At 45.0% G+C, this 16,859-nt stretch overlaps 1 protein-coding gene across 1 annotated transcript in view; it reads left to right on the top strand.

Annotated features, from left to right (window-relative positions):
* Positions 1 to 14,269, top strand: part of LOC138666914 (zinc finger protein 665-like) — a 76,375-nt gene extending 62,106 nt beyond the window's left edge. The window contains exon 7 of the mRNA XM_069755099.1: positions 9,214 to 14,269. Coding sequence (XP_069611200.1) covers positions 9,214 to 11,177 — 1,964 coding nt within the window. The 3' untranslated portion in view covers positions 11,178 to 14,269. The remainder of the gene's footprint in view (positions 1 to 9,213) is intronic.
* The last annotated feature ends 2,590 nt before the right edge of the window (positions 14,270 to 16,859 follow it).

Genomic DNA, 16,859 nt, shown 5'->3' with positions numbered 1-16,859 from the left:
TACCCAACGATCTTCTAGCTTAGGGAGACTTCGCTTCTCCCAGAAGGCACCTGGAATATGCAAATTAGCCTCCTGAAGCTTGAATCCCTGGTTTGGTGATGCTTTCGAAGCAGCTGGTCCCGGCTGTACCCAACGATCTTCTAGCTTAGGGAGACTTCGCTTCTCCCAGAAGGCACCTGGAATATGCAAATTAGCCTCCTGAAGCTTGAATCCCTGGTTTGGTGATGCTTTCGAAGCAGCTGGTCCCGGCTGTACCCAACGATCTTCTAGCTTAGGGAGACTTCGCTTCTCCCAGAAGGCACCTGGAATATGCAAATTAGCCTCCTGAAGCTTGAATCCCTGGTTTGGTGATGCTTTCGAAGCAGCTGGTCCCGGCTGTACCCAACGATCTTCTAGCTTAGGGAGACTTCGCTTCTCCCAGAAGGCACCTGGAATATGCAAATTAGCCTCCTGAAGCTTGAATCCCTGGTTTGGTGATGCTTTCGAAGCAGCTGGTCCCGGCTGTACCCAACGATCTTCTAGCTTAGGGAGACTTCGCTTCTCCCAGAAGGCACCTGGAATATGCAAATTAGCCTCCTGAAGCTTGAATCCCTGGTTTGGTGATGCTTTCGAAGCAGCTGGTCCCGGCTGTACCCAACGATCTTCTAGCTTAGGGAGACTTCGCTTCTCCCAGAAGGCACCTGGAATATGCAAATTAGCCTCCTGAAGCTTGAATCCCTGGTTTGGTGATGCTTTCGAAGCAGCTGGTCCCGGCTGTACCCAACGATCTTCTAGCTTAGGGAGACTTCGCTTCTCCCAGAAGGCACCTGGAATATGCAAATTAGCCTCCTGAAGCTTGAATCCCTGGTTTGGTGATGCTTTCGAAGCAGCTGGTCCCGGCTGTACCCAACGATCTTCTAGCTTAGGGAGACTTCGCTTCTCCCAGAAGGCACCTGGAATATGCAAATTAGCCTCCTGAAGCTTGAATCCCTGGTTTGGTGATGCTTTCGAAGCAGCTGGTCCCGGCTGTACCCAACGATCTTCTAGCTTAGGGAGACTTCGCTTCTCCCAGAAGGCACCTGGAATATGCAAATTAGCCTCCTGAAGCTTGAATCCCTGGTTTGGTGATGCTTTCGAAGCAGCTGGTCCCGGCTGGGCTGTACCCAACGATCTTCTAGCTTAGGGAGACTTCGCTTCAATACTTTTTAAATTTTGCCTTATATACCAGTTATTATACAGTAAATTGTTTAACATTTTTTCCCTGTAAACTATAATTTCTCTATTCTTGAATGACAAGTTTGAGTCCCTGCGGCCGCATGTTTTGCGACTGTTAAGGCCCCTTCACACTCAGCGACGCTGCAGCGATCCCGACAACGATCCGGATCGCTGCAGCGTCGCTGTTTGATCGCTGGAGAGCTGTCACACAGACCGCTCTCCAGCGACCAACGATGCCGGTAACCAGGGTAAACATCGGGTTACTAAGCGCAGGGCCGCGCTTAGTAACCCGATGTTTACCCTGGTTACCATCCTAAAAGTAAAAAAAACAAACACTACATACTTACCTAACGCTGTCTGTCCCCGGCGCTCTGCTTCTCTCCTGCACTGGCTGTGAGCACAGCGGCCGGAAAGCAGAGCGGTGACGTCACCGCTCTGCTTTCCAGCTGACCGGCGCTCACAGCCAGTGCTCTGCTTCTCTGCACTCCTCCTGCACTGGCTGTGAGCGCCGGTCAGCTGGAAAGCAGAGCGGTGACGTCACCGCTCTGCTTTCCGGCCGCTGTGCTCACAGCCAGTGCAGGAGAGAAGCAGAGCGCCGGGGACAGACAGCGTTAGGTAAGTATATAGTGTTTGTTTTTTTTACTTTTAGGATGGTAACCAGGGTAAACATCGGGTTACTAAGCGCGGCCCTGTGCTTAGTAACCCGATGTTTACCCTGGTTACCAGTGAAGACATCGCTGGATCGGTGTCACACACGCCGATCCAGCGATGTCAGCGGGAGATCCAGCGACGAAATAAAGTTCTGGACTTTGTTCAGCGACCAACGATCTCCCAGCAGGGGCCTGATCGTTGGTCGCTGTCACACATAACGATTTCCTTAACGATATCGTTGCTACGTCACAAAAAGCAACGATATCGTTAACGATATCGTTATATGTGAAGGTACCTTTAGACTGCCGAAAAACATGGGGGGATTACCAAGCCGCATACTGTAATTATTCCAGAGAAGTTTCACCTTTTAGTTATTCATGTTTTACTGATGAAGACATTTGAGTTTGATAATTTCAGTAGATGTTATTGTCTATACTCAGTTTTTGACTACAGTAGTTATTTCCCAAAATACTCTAAATTTAACCATTTCCAGCAGCCAGTTTTATTTTCCTAATCGGGTCCCATATTTCAAATTTGATATGTGTCATTTTATGTGGCAATAACATTGGAATTCATCAAAAAGTGTAATAAGAAACTAATGGACCTTACAAATAATTTTCTCACTTCTCTTGAATCCAGCAATAACTATATGCCGTTGTATTCCACTGTCTGGGCACATGGCGAGGTTAAAAAGAGAAGGAGCGCCATTTAGCTATTCAAATCTAAATCTTGCTGGAATAGTTTGGAGACAAAATATATTGGGGGCACTGTTCATTGTCACCTGGCAGCTCAATAGATGGCTACTACAAACAGAATTGGCGCTATCTACTCCGTTTTCCATGTCCCAATGATTGCCTTGCTCATCATATTCCATGGAATTTCCTTGCACATCATCCTTTATATTATATACATGGATTTGGACCTGCACAAAGGGCCCTGGGCTTGGGCCACATTTTTACCTTCTGTTCGGTTCCATGAGATGGGAAGAAGAAAATTCAGGTTGCCGGCTTGTGTCTGGCACCTTCCAGCAGCGCTGATATTGCTGGATTGGTTTATTGAAGCCATGTTGCTTTTCAAAAGACTTTGAGCCATTAATAATGTGGAAACCTGTTTTTCCACTGACCGATGATGGACCTGAGTGGGGACTTAATATCACATGACTAAAGTTTTTATTGATATTATTTTTGCCTGCAATACAGTCGAGGGGTTCAAGAGAGGCCTGGATGTCTTCCTGGAGCAGAACAATATTGTATCATACAATTATTAGGTTCTGTAGAAGGACGTAGATCTGGGTATTTATTATAATGGAATATAGGCTGAACTGGATGGACAAATGTCTTTTTTCGGCCTTACTAACTATGTTACTATGTTACAGTTGGTGGCTTTTAATTTGATATTTGGGAAGCAGAGTGAACAAACAGTGGAGCACCACGATCTACTCGTGCATCTTCTGAGGTTTTCTATTGGCCTGTGAGCTGTCAATGTCTTGGTAAATCAATATTTTACTTAACTTGCTATTTTTACAGACAGTTTAACCCCTTTCTGACCTCGGACGGGATAGTACGTCCGAGGTCAGAGGCCCTATTTGATGCGGTCTCCGGCGGTGAGCCTGCATCAAAGCCGGGACATGTCAGCTGTTTTGAACAGCTGACATGTGCCCGTAATGGGCGCGGGCAGAATCGCGATCTGCCCGTGTGACGGGTTGTACGGCAGAGCAAGAAGGGACAACAGGCCGAGGGATGATTCAACAGATTTATTATCAAGAACGCTGAAATAACACATGCAGGTAGATCTAAAGAGTCCACAATTAGTCCAATGGAACAGGTTCGGGGGCACCTCCCGATAATCCTTGTGCCAGGTAACAAAGCAATAGTCCACACAAGTCCAATAGATCCCAAAACAATCTCACAAACGACGAGATATGTCCTCAGCTCAAGTCTCGCCCCGTTCGCTTCCGCAGTCCCAGATGGACATGGGGTCTTGCCTCAGCTAAGAATCCCCACTCCTTCTCCTTCAAAGATCAACTCACATCTGATCTCAAAATAAGAATGGATTGTCTGAGCTCCTGGGATCCACCCATAGAGGGGGGTCACACCTTCTATTCAATGGTTGGGTCCACCAGAAGATTCTAGACTGGTGGGCTCCAGGCAGTCTAGGTAGTATTTACATTTGACTAGCCACCTGCTGTGAGGAAGAATGGCTATTCCTCCACTAGTGATGTTGACAAAGCCTAATTACATTAGAGCTGAGGGCTGCAAGTATTGGGGGAAGGAGACAGGTTAGTTACATACACCCCATGACATTGCAAAATGTGCAGTAAATACAACGAAAGAGAAGTCGCATCACATCATGACATATTATACAAAATACAGGACAGGGAAAAAAGTACATATCATGACAATCCCTTCCCCTCCCAATTTGTGTACGTACTAGGGACCTCTACAGGTCGCTGGTTAAGTACACACAGGCATGGCGTAACTTACATGTGGTTTCATGCAGCCACGAATTGGCATCGTAGCTCTCCCACATCATTGCCCAGGAGAACATCTGCAGGCAGACCACCCATCACCCCAACCACACATCGCCTGACCCCAAAACCAAAGTTCAGATCCACATTGGTGTGGGAATAGTCCTCCATTGTCCACCAGCCAGTTCAATGACAATCCCAGGCCCTCGATGGATTGCCTCAGGCCGAACCACTCGGGGATCAGCCAGTGTGAGGAAAGCCCCTGAGTCACAAAATCCAATAAGTCTCTGTCCATCCAGCATGACCTCCTGCAAGTGCTTACCTCGATGAGCAGAAGTAGTCATAGCTGCAGGTCGCACACCATAAACTCCTAGTGGTGCAACATGGGTGGGTGAGGAACTAGGCCAGTCCTCACGTATTGGTGACACGTCATCCTCCATGGCACTTGGCTGTACATAATTAATAGTATGACTGGGTACAGGATCAATCCTCATTTGAACAGCTGGGCAGGAGGCTTGCAGATGCCCCGGCTGTCCACATCGATAGCATCTGTGCTGGGTCTCACTCCATCCAAGGCGTCCTCTTGGGCGAGGGGTAAGGGAACCTGGAGGCCGGCTCACACCTGAAGGTGCTGTAGGGGTTTGAGGACGACTTCTCCATGAGCTGGCTGGGCATGAGGCCTGCAGATGCCCACAACCATAACACCTGCGCTCTGCTACTTCCTCTCCTCGTCGTATTCCAGAAAATGCAGTAGAAGCAACTGGAGGCACTTTTACACGGGTATCAGCATGAGGTGGAGGCTTTGAGGAACGGGGAACAATGGGGACAGAAGAACAGGGGGCCACCGGTGTTGTGGAGCTGGTAGGCCTCTCTCCATCCTCCAACAGAACCCTACACTGAGCCTTGATGGTGAGAGCCTCATCAGCTAGAGCTGCAGCTTCCTCCACTGTGGCTGGTCTCCTCTCACGCACCCATTCCCGGATCTCAGCAGGGCACTTGAAGTAAAACTGCTCTTTTAGGATAACCTGGAGGAAGGTCTCCCAGGTTAAGGCCTCCTCTGCCTCCAGCCAGCGATGACATATTTGTTTGAGTCTGTGGGCATACATCTTGAAAGACACTTCCTCATCACAGGCTAAAGTACGGAACTGAGTCCTGTAAGTGTCTGGGGTAACAGCATAATGTTCTAGAATAGTCCGTTTAATCTCCGCATACTCACAGTTGACCAGTGGGGTACCGCAGGGGTCAGTATTGGGACCTGTTCTCTTCAACATATTCATTAATGATCTGGTAGAAGGTTTACACAGTAAAATATCGATATTTGCAGATGATACAAAACTATGTAAAGCAGTTAATACAAGAGAAGATAGTATTCTGCTACAGATGGATCTGGATAAGTTGGAAACTTGGGCTGAAAGGTGGCAGATGAGGTTTAACAATGATAAATGTAAGGTTATACACATGGGAAGAAGGAATCAATATCACCATTACACACTGAATGGGAAACCACTGGGTAAATCTGACAGGGAGAAGGACTTGGGGATCCTAGTTAATGATAAACTTACCTGGAGCAGCCAGTGCCAGGCAGCAGCTGCCAAGGCAAACAGGATCATGGGGTGCATTAAAAGAGGTCTGGATACACATGATGAGAGCATTATACTGCCTCTGTACAAATCCCTAGTTAGACCGCACATGGAGTACTGTGTCCAGTTTTGGGCACCGGTGCTCATGAAGGATATAATGGAACTAGAGAGAGTACAAAGGAGGGCAACAAAATTAATAAAGGGGATGGGAGAACTACAATACCCAGATAGATTAGCGAAATTAGGATTATTTAGTCTAGAAAAAAGACGACTGAGGGGCGATCTAATAACCATGTATAAGTATATAAGGGGACAATACAAATATCTCGCTGAGGATCTGTTTATACCAAGGAAGGTGACGGGCACAAGGGGGCATTCTTTGCGTCTGGAGGAGAGAAGGTTTTTCCACCAACATAGAAGAGGATTCTTTACTGTTAGGGCAGTGAGAATCTGGAATTGCTTGCCTGAGGAGGTGGTGATGGCGAACTCAGTCGAGGGGTTCAAGAGAGGCCTGGATGTCTTCCTGGAGCAGAACAATATTGTATCATACAATTATTAGGTTCTGTAGAAGGACGTAGATCTGGGGATTTATTATGATGGAATATAGGCTGAACTGGATGGACAAATGTCTTTTTTCGGCCTTACTAACTATGTTACTATGTTACTATGTTACAGTTCCCCTGAGGGTCCATAGCTCTATAGGCTGCGGCAGCTCCACCCTCTAAGAGCCCCACCAGATGTCGGACTCGGTCCCTTTCCGGGACTTCCATTAATCGACACTGATGCTCAAAGTCCTGGAAGAAGCCCTCAATGTCGCCTGCAGCCTCATTAAAGGGCTTGAAGTCTTTGCGGGACACTCTGGGGAGTTCCCTCATGGTGGGTGCTGGGGTTAGTCTGTCTGGAGCTTCTAGCTGCTTCCAAAGCGATCTGCCTCTCCAGCAATGCCATCTCCTGAGCTCTGTCCTCGGCTCTGTGAATGGCCTCCCTCTCCCTCTCGGCTCTGTGAATGGCCTCCCTCTCCTCGGCTCTGTGAATGGCCTCCCTCTCCTGAGCTCTGTGAATGGCCTCCCTCTTATCGTCCATGGTGGCCTCTTCTCCCAGCAATGCCAACTCCTCCTCGTACCACACAACCCACTGACTCCTTTGGGCATTTACCTCCGGCTGCAGTCTTTCCTCCATTTGCTGTGAGGATCCTTCCTCAGCGTCATCTTGCAGGCGAACTCCTTCCAAAGCCTCAATAAGCTGCTCCTTGGAGAGTCCTTTAAAACGGACTCCTACTTCACGGGCCTTTGATTGTAGGCTCCCCAAACTCCAGTTCTTGTACTCTGTGGTGCTGGTTCCCGATGTTGATGGGCCTTTGTCCTCCATTCCTTCTGCTCTGGTCCCACTGCTTGCCACCAGTTTGTGACGGGGTGTACGGCAGAGCAAGAAGGGACAACAGGCCGAGGGATGATTCAACAGATTTATTATCAAGAACGCTGAAATAACACATGCAGGTAGATCTAAAGAGTCCACAATTAGTCCAATGGAACAGGTTCGGGGGCACCTCCCGATAATCCTTGTGCCAGGTAACAAAGCAATAGTCCACACGAGTCCAATAGATACCAAAACAATCACACAAACGACGAGATATGTCCTCAGCTCAAGTCTCGCCCCGTTCGCTTCCGCAGTCCCAGATGGACATGGGGTCTTGCCTCAGCTAAGAATCCCCACTCCTTCTCCTTCAAAGATCAACTCACATCTGATCTCAAAATAAGAATGGATTGTCTGAGCTCCTGGGATCCACCCATAAAGGGGGGTCACACCTTCTATTCAATGGTTGGGTCCACCAGAAGATTCTAGACTGGTGGGCTCCAGGCAGTCTAGGTAGTATTTACATTTGACTAGCCACCTGCTGTGAGGAAGAATGGCTATTCCTCCACTAGTGATGTTGACAAAGCCTAATTACATTAGAGCTGAGGGCTGCAAGTATTGGGGGAAGGAGACAGGTTAGTTACATACACCCCATGACATTGCAAAATGTGCAGTAAATACAACGAAAGAGAAGTCGCATCACATCATGCCATATTATACAAAATACAGGACAGGGAAAAAAGTACATATCATGACAGCCCGCACCTATTAACTAGTTAAATGCCGCTGTCAAACGCAGACAGCAGCATTTAACCACCGCTTCCGGCCGGGCGGCCGGAAATGATTGCATCGCCGACCCCCGTCACATGATCAGAGGTCGGCGATGTTTCTGAATAGTAATCATAGAGGTCCTTGAGACCTCTATGGTTACTGATCGCCGGTAGCCGTGAGCGCCACCCTGTGGGCGGCGCTCACAGCACACCTGCATTTCTGATACATAGCAGCAAACATCAGATCGCTGCTATGTAGCAGAGGCGATCGTGCTGTGCCTGCTTCTAGCCTCCCATGGAGGCTATTGAAGCATGGCAAAAGTAAAAAAAAAAAAAAAAGTAAAAAAAAATGTGAAAAAAAAAAAAAAAAAAAAATGTAAAAGCTTAAATCACCCCCCTTTTGCCCCATTCAAAATAAATCAATAAAAAAAAAAAATCGAACCTACACATATTTGGTATTGCCGCGTTCAGAATCGCCCGATCTATCAATAAAAAAAAAAGAATTAACCTGATTGCTAAACGGCGTAGCGAGAAAAAAATTAAAAACGCCAGAATTACGGTTTTTTTTGGTTGCCGCGACATTGAATTAAAATGCAATAACGGGCGATCAAAAGAGCGTATCTGGACCAAAATGCTATCATTAAAAATGCCAGCTCGGCACGCAAAAAATAAGCCCTCACCCGACCCCAGATCACGAAAAATGGAGACGCTACGAGTATCGGAAAATGGCACAATATTTTTTTTTTTTTTTGCAAAGTTTGGAATTTTTTTTCACCACTTAGATAAAAAATAACCTAGCCATGTTAGGTGTCTATGAACTCGTAATGACCTGGAGAATCATAATGTCAGGTAAGTTTTGGCATTTAGTGAACCTAGCAAAAAAGCCAAACAAAAAACAAGTGTGGGATTGCACTTTTTTTGCAATTTCACCACACTTGGAATTTTTTTCCCGTTTTCTAGTACAAAACATGGTAAAACCAATGATGTCGTTCAAAAGTACAACTCGTCCCGCAAACAATAAGCCCCTACATGGCCATATTGACAGAAAAATAAAGTTATGGCTCTGGGAAGGAGGGGAGCGAAAAATGAACACGGAAAAACGGAAAATCCCAAGGTCATGAAGGGGTTAAGTAAAAAAGTTAAAAAATATAAGTCAAGGATATTTTATTCAAAATTTGTTTGATTTTATTCTTGGCAGATGACTGTACCAGGAGACCAGAGGGACAGCTGACATCTTCAATTTTTAAATCAGATGATCAAGAGATTCCACAGGATACAATTAAAGTAAATGCCATTACTCCAGATATACCATCATCCCTTCACAGCGATGATCTCTCATCTGATCCTTTCAAACAGGTCCTGTCTTCTGATTCATTACAGACTATTAAGGAAAATCAAAGTCACAAAATAAGCATTCAAAAAGTAACTGGTCATAAAGCAAAAAAATCATTTTCAAGTTTAGAATATGGAGAGAGTTTTCCTTTCAAAAAATCTTTTGTAAAACATCAAAAAATTCACACAGTAGAGAATTACTATTCTTGTTCCAAGTGTGGGAAATGTTTTAATAAGAAATCACATCTGGTTCGTCACCAGAGAACTCACACAGGGGAGAAGCGATTTTCATGTTCAGAATGTGGGAAATGTTTTATGGACAAATCAGATCTTCTCAGACATCAGAGAATTCACACAGGGGAGAAACCATTTTCATGTCCAGAATGTGGGAAATGTTTTATGGACAAATCAGCTCTTCTCAGACATCAGAGAATTCACACAGGGGAGAAGCCATTTTCATGTTCAGAATGTGGGAATTGTTTTACACATACATCACAACTTATCACACATCAGCAAACTCACACAGGGGAGAAGCTTTTTTCATGTTCAGAATGTGGGAAATGTTTTACAGTGAAATCAAGCCTTCTCCAACATCGGAGAATTCACACAGGGGAGAAGCCATTTTCATGTTCAGAATGTGGGAAATGTTTTACACAGAAATCAAGTCTTCTCAAACATCATAGAATTCACACAGGGGAGAAGCCATTTTCATGTTCAGAATGTGGGAAATGTTTTACAGTGAAATCAGCTCTTCTCCATCATCAGAAATTTCACACAGAGGAGAAGCCATTTTCATGTTCAGAATGTGGGAAATATTTTACAACTAAATCACATCTTCTCACACATCAGAGATTTCACACAGGGGAGAAGCCATTTTCATGTTCAGAATGTGGGAAATGTTTTACAACTAAATCAAGTCTTCTCAATCATCAGAGAATTCACACAGGGGAGAAGCCATTTTCATGTTCAGAATGTGGGAAATGTTTTACAGAGAAATCAGCTCTTCTCAAACATCAGAAATGTCACACAGGGGAGAAGCCGTTTTTATGTTCAGAATGTGGGAAATATTTTACAACTAAATCTTATCTTCTCAAACATCAGAAATTTCACACAGGGGAGAAGCCATTTTCATGTTCAGAATGTGGGAAATATTTTACAACTAAATCAGATCTTCTCACACATCAGAAATTTCACACAGGGGAGAAGCCATTTTCATGTTCAGAATGTGGGAAATGTTTTACAACTAAATCAGGTCTTCTCACACATCAGAAATTTCACACAGGAGACAAGTCATTTTCATGTTCAGATTGTGGGAAATGTTTTAACCATAAATCGAGTCTTGGAAGACACCAAAGAACTCATACAGGGGAGAGGCCTTTTTTATGTTCAGAATGTGGGAAATGTTTTACAGATAAATCCGTTCTTCTGAGACATCAAAGAACTCACACAGGGGATAAGCCTTTTTCATGCTCAGAATGTGGGAAATGTTTTACAGATAAATCAGTTCTTCTCAGACATCAAAGAACTCACACAGGGGAGATGCCTTTTTCATGTTCAGAATGTGGGAAATGGTTTACAGGTAAATCCGTTCTTCTCAGACATCAAATAACTCACACAGGGGGGAAGCCTTTTTCATGCTCAGAATGTGGGAAATGTTTTACAACTAAATCATATCTTCTCACACATCAGAGATTTCACACAGGGAAGAAGCCTTTTTCATGCTCAGAATGTGGGAAATGTTTTGTGAAGAAATCATTTCTTCTTGGTCACCAAAGCAGCCACAAAGGGGAGAAGACTTTTTCTGTTCAGAATGTGGGAAATGTTTTGTGAAGAAAACATCTCTCCTTAGTCACAATGAAAGTCTCATAGGGGAGAATCCTTTTTTTATATTTCCACAGTCATGAATGGCTCAGTATTTGCTCAGGATTTGATGCAGGTAAAATTTGCACCTGAGGTCACTGGCAGGTCACCTGCATTTTTTTACATGTGTATTTGATGTGTTTTTTCATTGCATATGTTTTTTGTGTCACTTGGAATAAAACTAATTGAAAGCTGGCTTCTGGGAAGGAAAAAAATTGTGATTTCCTGTTTGTAGATATATTGGGATATGTTCCCACAGTCAGTATATACTGCGGGTTCGGCCCTGCATTCATCCGCAATGTCCAACCTGCAGCATCCAGCTGTAACAGCATAGTGGATGGGATGTAAAGAAATCCCATGTCCATTAGGCGTGCACCGACTCTCACGGCTCACCCGTAGAGACGGACATGCAGCACGTCTTTCCAGACCGCAGCATGTCAATTTATGTAGTGGAGACTCTTCGTCTCCGCTGGGTAAATTTCCCATTCACTATCATCAGATGTGGTAAAACCAAAACATCTTCCTAGTCACATGCGTATAAATTGCGAGAATGCAACTTACTTTGCATGTGTACTAATTTATATAATGGTGAATCTTATGACACAGCCAGAAATACATGACACAGGAAGTGAAGCAAAGCACACAGAGGTCCTTTCCTTTTTAATACATAAATAATTAAAAAAAATGTCCTTGGGTCCTCCTATATTAATTAACCAGCGACAGTAAAGCAGACTACTGGGACTGTTATTTCAGTCTGGTAAGGAACCAGTGTCCAAGAATATTACCAGCCTGATATTACCAGGCCGCAGCTGTCTGCTTACCTTGGATGGTTTTGGCCCACACCAGCTTAAAAATAGTAGCCAGCAGCCGCCCCACAACTGGCACATCCAAAGATTCGCTAATTGTGGCATTTTACCCGGCTCTTCCCACTTGCCCTGTAGCGGTGGCAAGTGGGGTAATATTTGTGGGGTTTATGTCACCTTTGTATTGTCAGGTGACATCAAGCCCATGGATTAGTAATGGAGAAGCGTCTATATTACAGTTATCCATTACTAGTCCTATAGTTACATGGTAAATAAAGACACAGCCAGAATAAAATCCTTTATTAATCTTAATTAATCATATTTACTGCATCGCCTAATCCCTGAATCCCTCAATCTCATGCAAGGAAAATAAAATAATAAACCAACATAAATACTTCCTGTCCGTCGTAGTCCATTACCGAGTGTCTCACGATGAGTACAGCTCTGCTACATCTGGATGCCTTTGGCTGAATGGTGACTTTATGCCACCATCCAGCCTGACATCCAGACACAGCGGAGCTTGTAGATGACCACCGGGGATAACTCGGTCTACGGCGGTAACCTGCAAGGCATTTCTCACGGTCAGCTGAGCTCATCGCGAGAACTGCAGTGGATGCGATCTTCCGGCTGAATCAAGGTAAGACATTATTTATATTAGTACACATGTGTAGTAAGCTGCGTTTCCACACTTACTACACATGTGACTATAAAGATAATGCAGTTTTACCGCATGTAATGATAGTCTATGGGAAATTTATGCTGCGTCTCCGCAACATAAATGGACATGATGCGGTCTGGAAAGACCCTCCGCATGTCCGCTTACGCAGGGCTGCTGCAGGTGTCTCTGAACCCATAGTGGAGATGGGATTTCTTTAAATCCCACCCATTATGCTGAAACATCTGGACGCTGCGGATGAACACATCGTCAAATCCACAGCGTTTACTGTCCGTGGAAACATACCCTCAATGTTGTACATATGTTGCTTGAAAATCAACTCTTAATAAACTTCAGAGCAGTCACACAGGGGAGAAGCTTTTTTATGTTCAGATGTTGAAAGTGATTTAACTGACAACAACCCCTTGTCATTCCTCATGTTTGGCCTCATTAAATTAAAAAAACTCATCTCTTCTGTGCCGGCGCCGTTCCAGCGGTGTCAGGACCCACATTCCCGAGGCTCACTGAGGGTGTTACATCACACGAGCCCTGCTCCCAATCACTGCCGGCTGTACTGTCCGCGCCTTTGGATGTATTGAATATCAACCGGTAGCCAGGGCGGCGGCTGCTCTCTGACTTCCTCCTGATGTTTGATTTGTCCGAAGGTGGGGGATGGTGACGCCAGTGCTGATTGGGGGCAGGTTTCACATGATGTAACAACCTCACATGAACCTCAGGGACGCAAGTGCCGACACTGCTGGAAAATGCCACACAGAGAGAATCCATTACCATACCTGGAGTGTGAAAAATGAATTACTGGAAAATCATATTATATGTTATTGACAAATTGTACAAAAGATATAACAGACAGTCGTATAATTGAATGAGAACGGGAGATTACTTTACAACTTGCCATAGGTTTTTCACTATAAGACACTGTTATAGAAAACATTAAAATCCATACAGCAATACCTGCCTATAAGCCCCAAATCAGTAGTGGTCAGATCGCTGACTCCAGCCATGTCATGTTTACCATCTATATGGAAAGGTAAAATCGCGATAAAAACATAGCGGTGATCTTGAACTTCTGCGGTCTTCAGAAGATATTGTTAATGTTGGGAATTTTATAAAATCCTGAAGGGCTGAGAACATCCCACCACCCGGCCCACGTGAGGTCATCAAGGAGGGGTGTCTGGGTGTCACTTACGTGCTGATAAAAGGTCAAGGTTAATTATGATCTGGGTTCATGCAGAAAGATATATATCAGTGTATGCACGATCCCGTTCACTGGACGTTCCCAATCGCAGTGCTCTCCTTCACTAATTCAAATCATCTCTGTGATCACCATAGTAAGTCTCCTGTGTTAATCTTGTTTATTTCATGCTCTGCATATGATGTATTGTTTAACCTCTTTGTAAAATCTTTTTTTATAAATCATATACGGTAAATTTTTCTTGAATTTTTCTACATAAAACAAAAGACAACACCCATCCAAACCCCTCCCCCTCCTTGTTCCGGACCACATAGCAATTGGCAAGTATCTTAAAATATAAATATACAACATATTTAAGCTGAATGCTGCAATCTTTACACTCGTGTGCAAATAAACATTATGAAAGATGAGTCCCAAGTCTCCAAGTTCTTTAGATTTCACCTGAATCATGAAGGACATTATGGGAACAGATTTTATATGCTTCAGTCCAAGGAGCTTTAATCGGACATATCTCGCTCGACACAAGTAATATTACCCAGCACCCCCCACGTAAGGCCATAGTATCCATGCCTTAGTGAACCTTCAGTATTGCGGTATCTGGAAGAAGAGCAGGAGCTGAAGATCCGGGGTCAGCCAGTCCGAGTATTGGCAGTGGGGAAGCCCCTGCCAACGCTGCTGCCGTGCCCGAAGCCGCCACCACTGGGACCAATGTGTCCACAGGATGAGCGGGGGGAGCGAAGCTGCCACTCCAGAGAGGAGGCAGGGGCTACCGGGGTCCGTCAGGGGTATACGAGGACGGTGCCTGAGGATGAAGGTGGAGCAAGATGGCCACCGCTCTGGAAATATAGCACTCCTTCCGGGTCCCCGGGCGGGCACATATGCACAAACGCTCTCCCAAGTAACGCGATGCAGGGAGAGGATGGGAGGTAGCGCTACACACGCGGCAGATTTAAGCCTGCTGCAAAGAAATGTTCCTTGCTGAATGCAATACCTCGGAAAATGTAGGACAGCAACCAGGAGCAGCCTAAGGCCGGATTCACACATGCGAGAAACACGTCCGTGTCTCGCATTTGAAAAGCAAGCTCTGGCGCCGGCATTTGGGAGCGGAGCGTGCTGCTCCATGTGTTGCTATGCGGCCGCACGCTCCGTACCCAAGTGCCGGCGCCAGAGCTTGCTTTTCACATGCGAGACACGGACGTGTTTCTCACATGTGTGATTCCGGCCTAAGCAGCAGCATCACCACCGCTGCAAGCAGCAGTCATATGGGCAGGATTGAGGCGAGCAAAGAATCTGGTCCAGTAGTCACTCCACGAAGCGCAGCAGATCTGCTGTGATGAGCAAGTCTCCTTTCGTGGATGATCCTCTACGAGATCCTATCCCTCGTCCAGAACCAGTACCTGTGACCGTATCCACTGGTGAGTGACCTTCGAGAAAGTTCACCATTGTAATTTGGGCCCTTCTCTTCCCTTTATTAGGGAAAGAAGAGATAGAGGAAAAATGAAAAACAGGAGTTGCCCCACCTGTGACAGGGCCTTGCTGGAATCCTGGATCAAGAAGCTCTGCGACTCTGTGGTGCCCCAGGGTCCTGGTCGTCACAGTAGAATTGCTTTCCTCATGGGGAGAGTGATGTTACGCTTGAAGGCAAGAAGGGATAACTGCAACCAGGTACCACAATTATGCAACACATTCACACTCCAGGCCACCAGGGGGAGCTTTTGATCCTACTTGCTAGGTGACTTCCAATATATACAGTGGCATGTAAAAGTTTGGGCACCCCTGGTCAAAATTACTGTTATTGTGAACAGTTAAGCAAGTTGAATATGAAATCATCTCCAAAAGGCCTAAAGATAAAGAGGACACATTTCCTTTGTATTTTAGGAAAAAATATATATATATTCTCATTTTTTACATTTTAAAAATTACCAAAAGGAAATTGGGCTCATGCAAATGTTTGGGCACCCTTGGAGAAGTGTATACTCAGAGATAACTTTGACCAATGTTTCAGACCTCACTTAGCCCGTTAGAGTTATGGCTTGTTCACTATCACCGTTAGGAAAGGCCAGGTAAAACAAATTTCCCAGCTTTATAAAAACTCAGCCTTCTCTAACCTTGTGCCAAAAAACAGCAGCCATGGGTTCTTCTGAGCATTTGCCTAGCAGTCTGAAAATGAAAATGGTGTAGGCCAGCAAAGCAGGAGAAGGCTATAAGCAGATAGCTGTTGTGAATTCTGCTTTTGGGCTCTCTCCGGTGGTTGTAGATGGTAATAATAATAATAATAATAATAATTTTATTTATATAGCGCCAACATATTCCGCAGCGCTTTACAAATTATAGAGGGGACTTGTACAGACAATAGACATTACAGCATAACAGAAATACAGTTCAAAACAGATACCAGGAGGAGTGAGGGCCCTGCTCGCAAGCTTACAAACTATGGGGAAAAGGGGAGACACGAGAGGTGGATGGTAACAATTGCTTTAGTTATTCGGACCAGCTATAGTGTAAGGCTCAGGTGTTCATGTAAAGCTGCATGAACCAGTTACCTGCCTAAGTATGTAGCAGTACAGACACAGAGGGCTAATACTGCATAAAGTGTATGAGAACATGATGCGAGGAACCTTTTTTTTTTTTTTTTTTTTTTTATTATAATGCAGTTGTCTCTGGGCTGCAGTCTTGGACAGGTGTATCCGCTAATTGCAATTCTGACTGGACTATTTAGCTTTGCAGGACTCATTAGTCCTGGCCAGTTGTCAATGTTTCTTTGGAAGTGTTGGATCTCTGCCTGGCCTCTCCTGCTTATCTGCCAGTTCAGCAAAGATAAGTGTCTGTTTCTTTTTCTGAAGCACACATGCTGTGTGCTTATTTTCAGTGCTGATCTTTTGTTTCTATTTGTCCAGCTTAGACTGTGTCAGTTGTTTTTCTCAGTCTGGTTGGATTCTCTGGAGTTGCAGATATACTCTCCACATCTTTAGTTAGGTGGT

The sequence above is a fragment of the Ranitomeya imitator genome, chromosome 2 (assembly GCF_032444005.1).
Source record: "Ranitomeya imitator isolate aRanImi1 chromosome 2, aRanImi1.pri, whole genome shotgun sequence".
Classification (NCBI taxonomy): domain Eukaryota; kingdom Metazoa; phylum Chordata; class Amphibia; order Anura; family Dendrobatidae; genus Ranitomeya; species Ranitomeya imitator.
The sequence above is the reverse complement of the archived record's forward strand: the minus strand, read 5'-3'. Positions and strand labels throughout refer to the sequence as shown.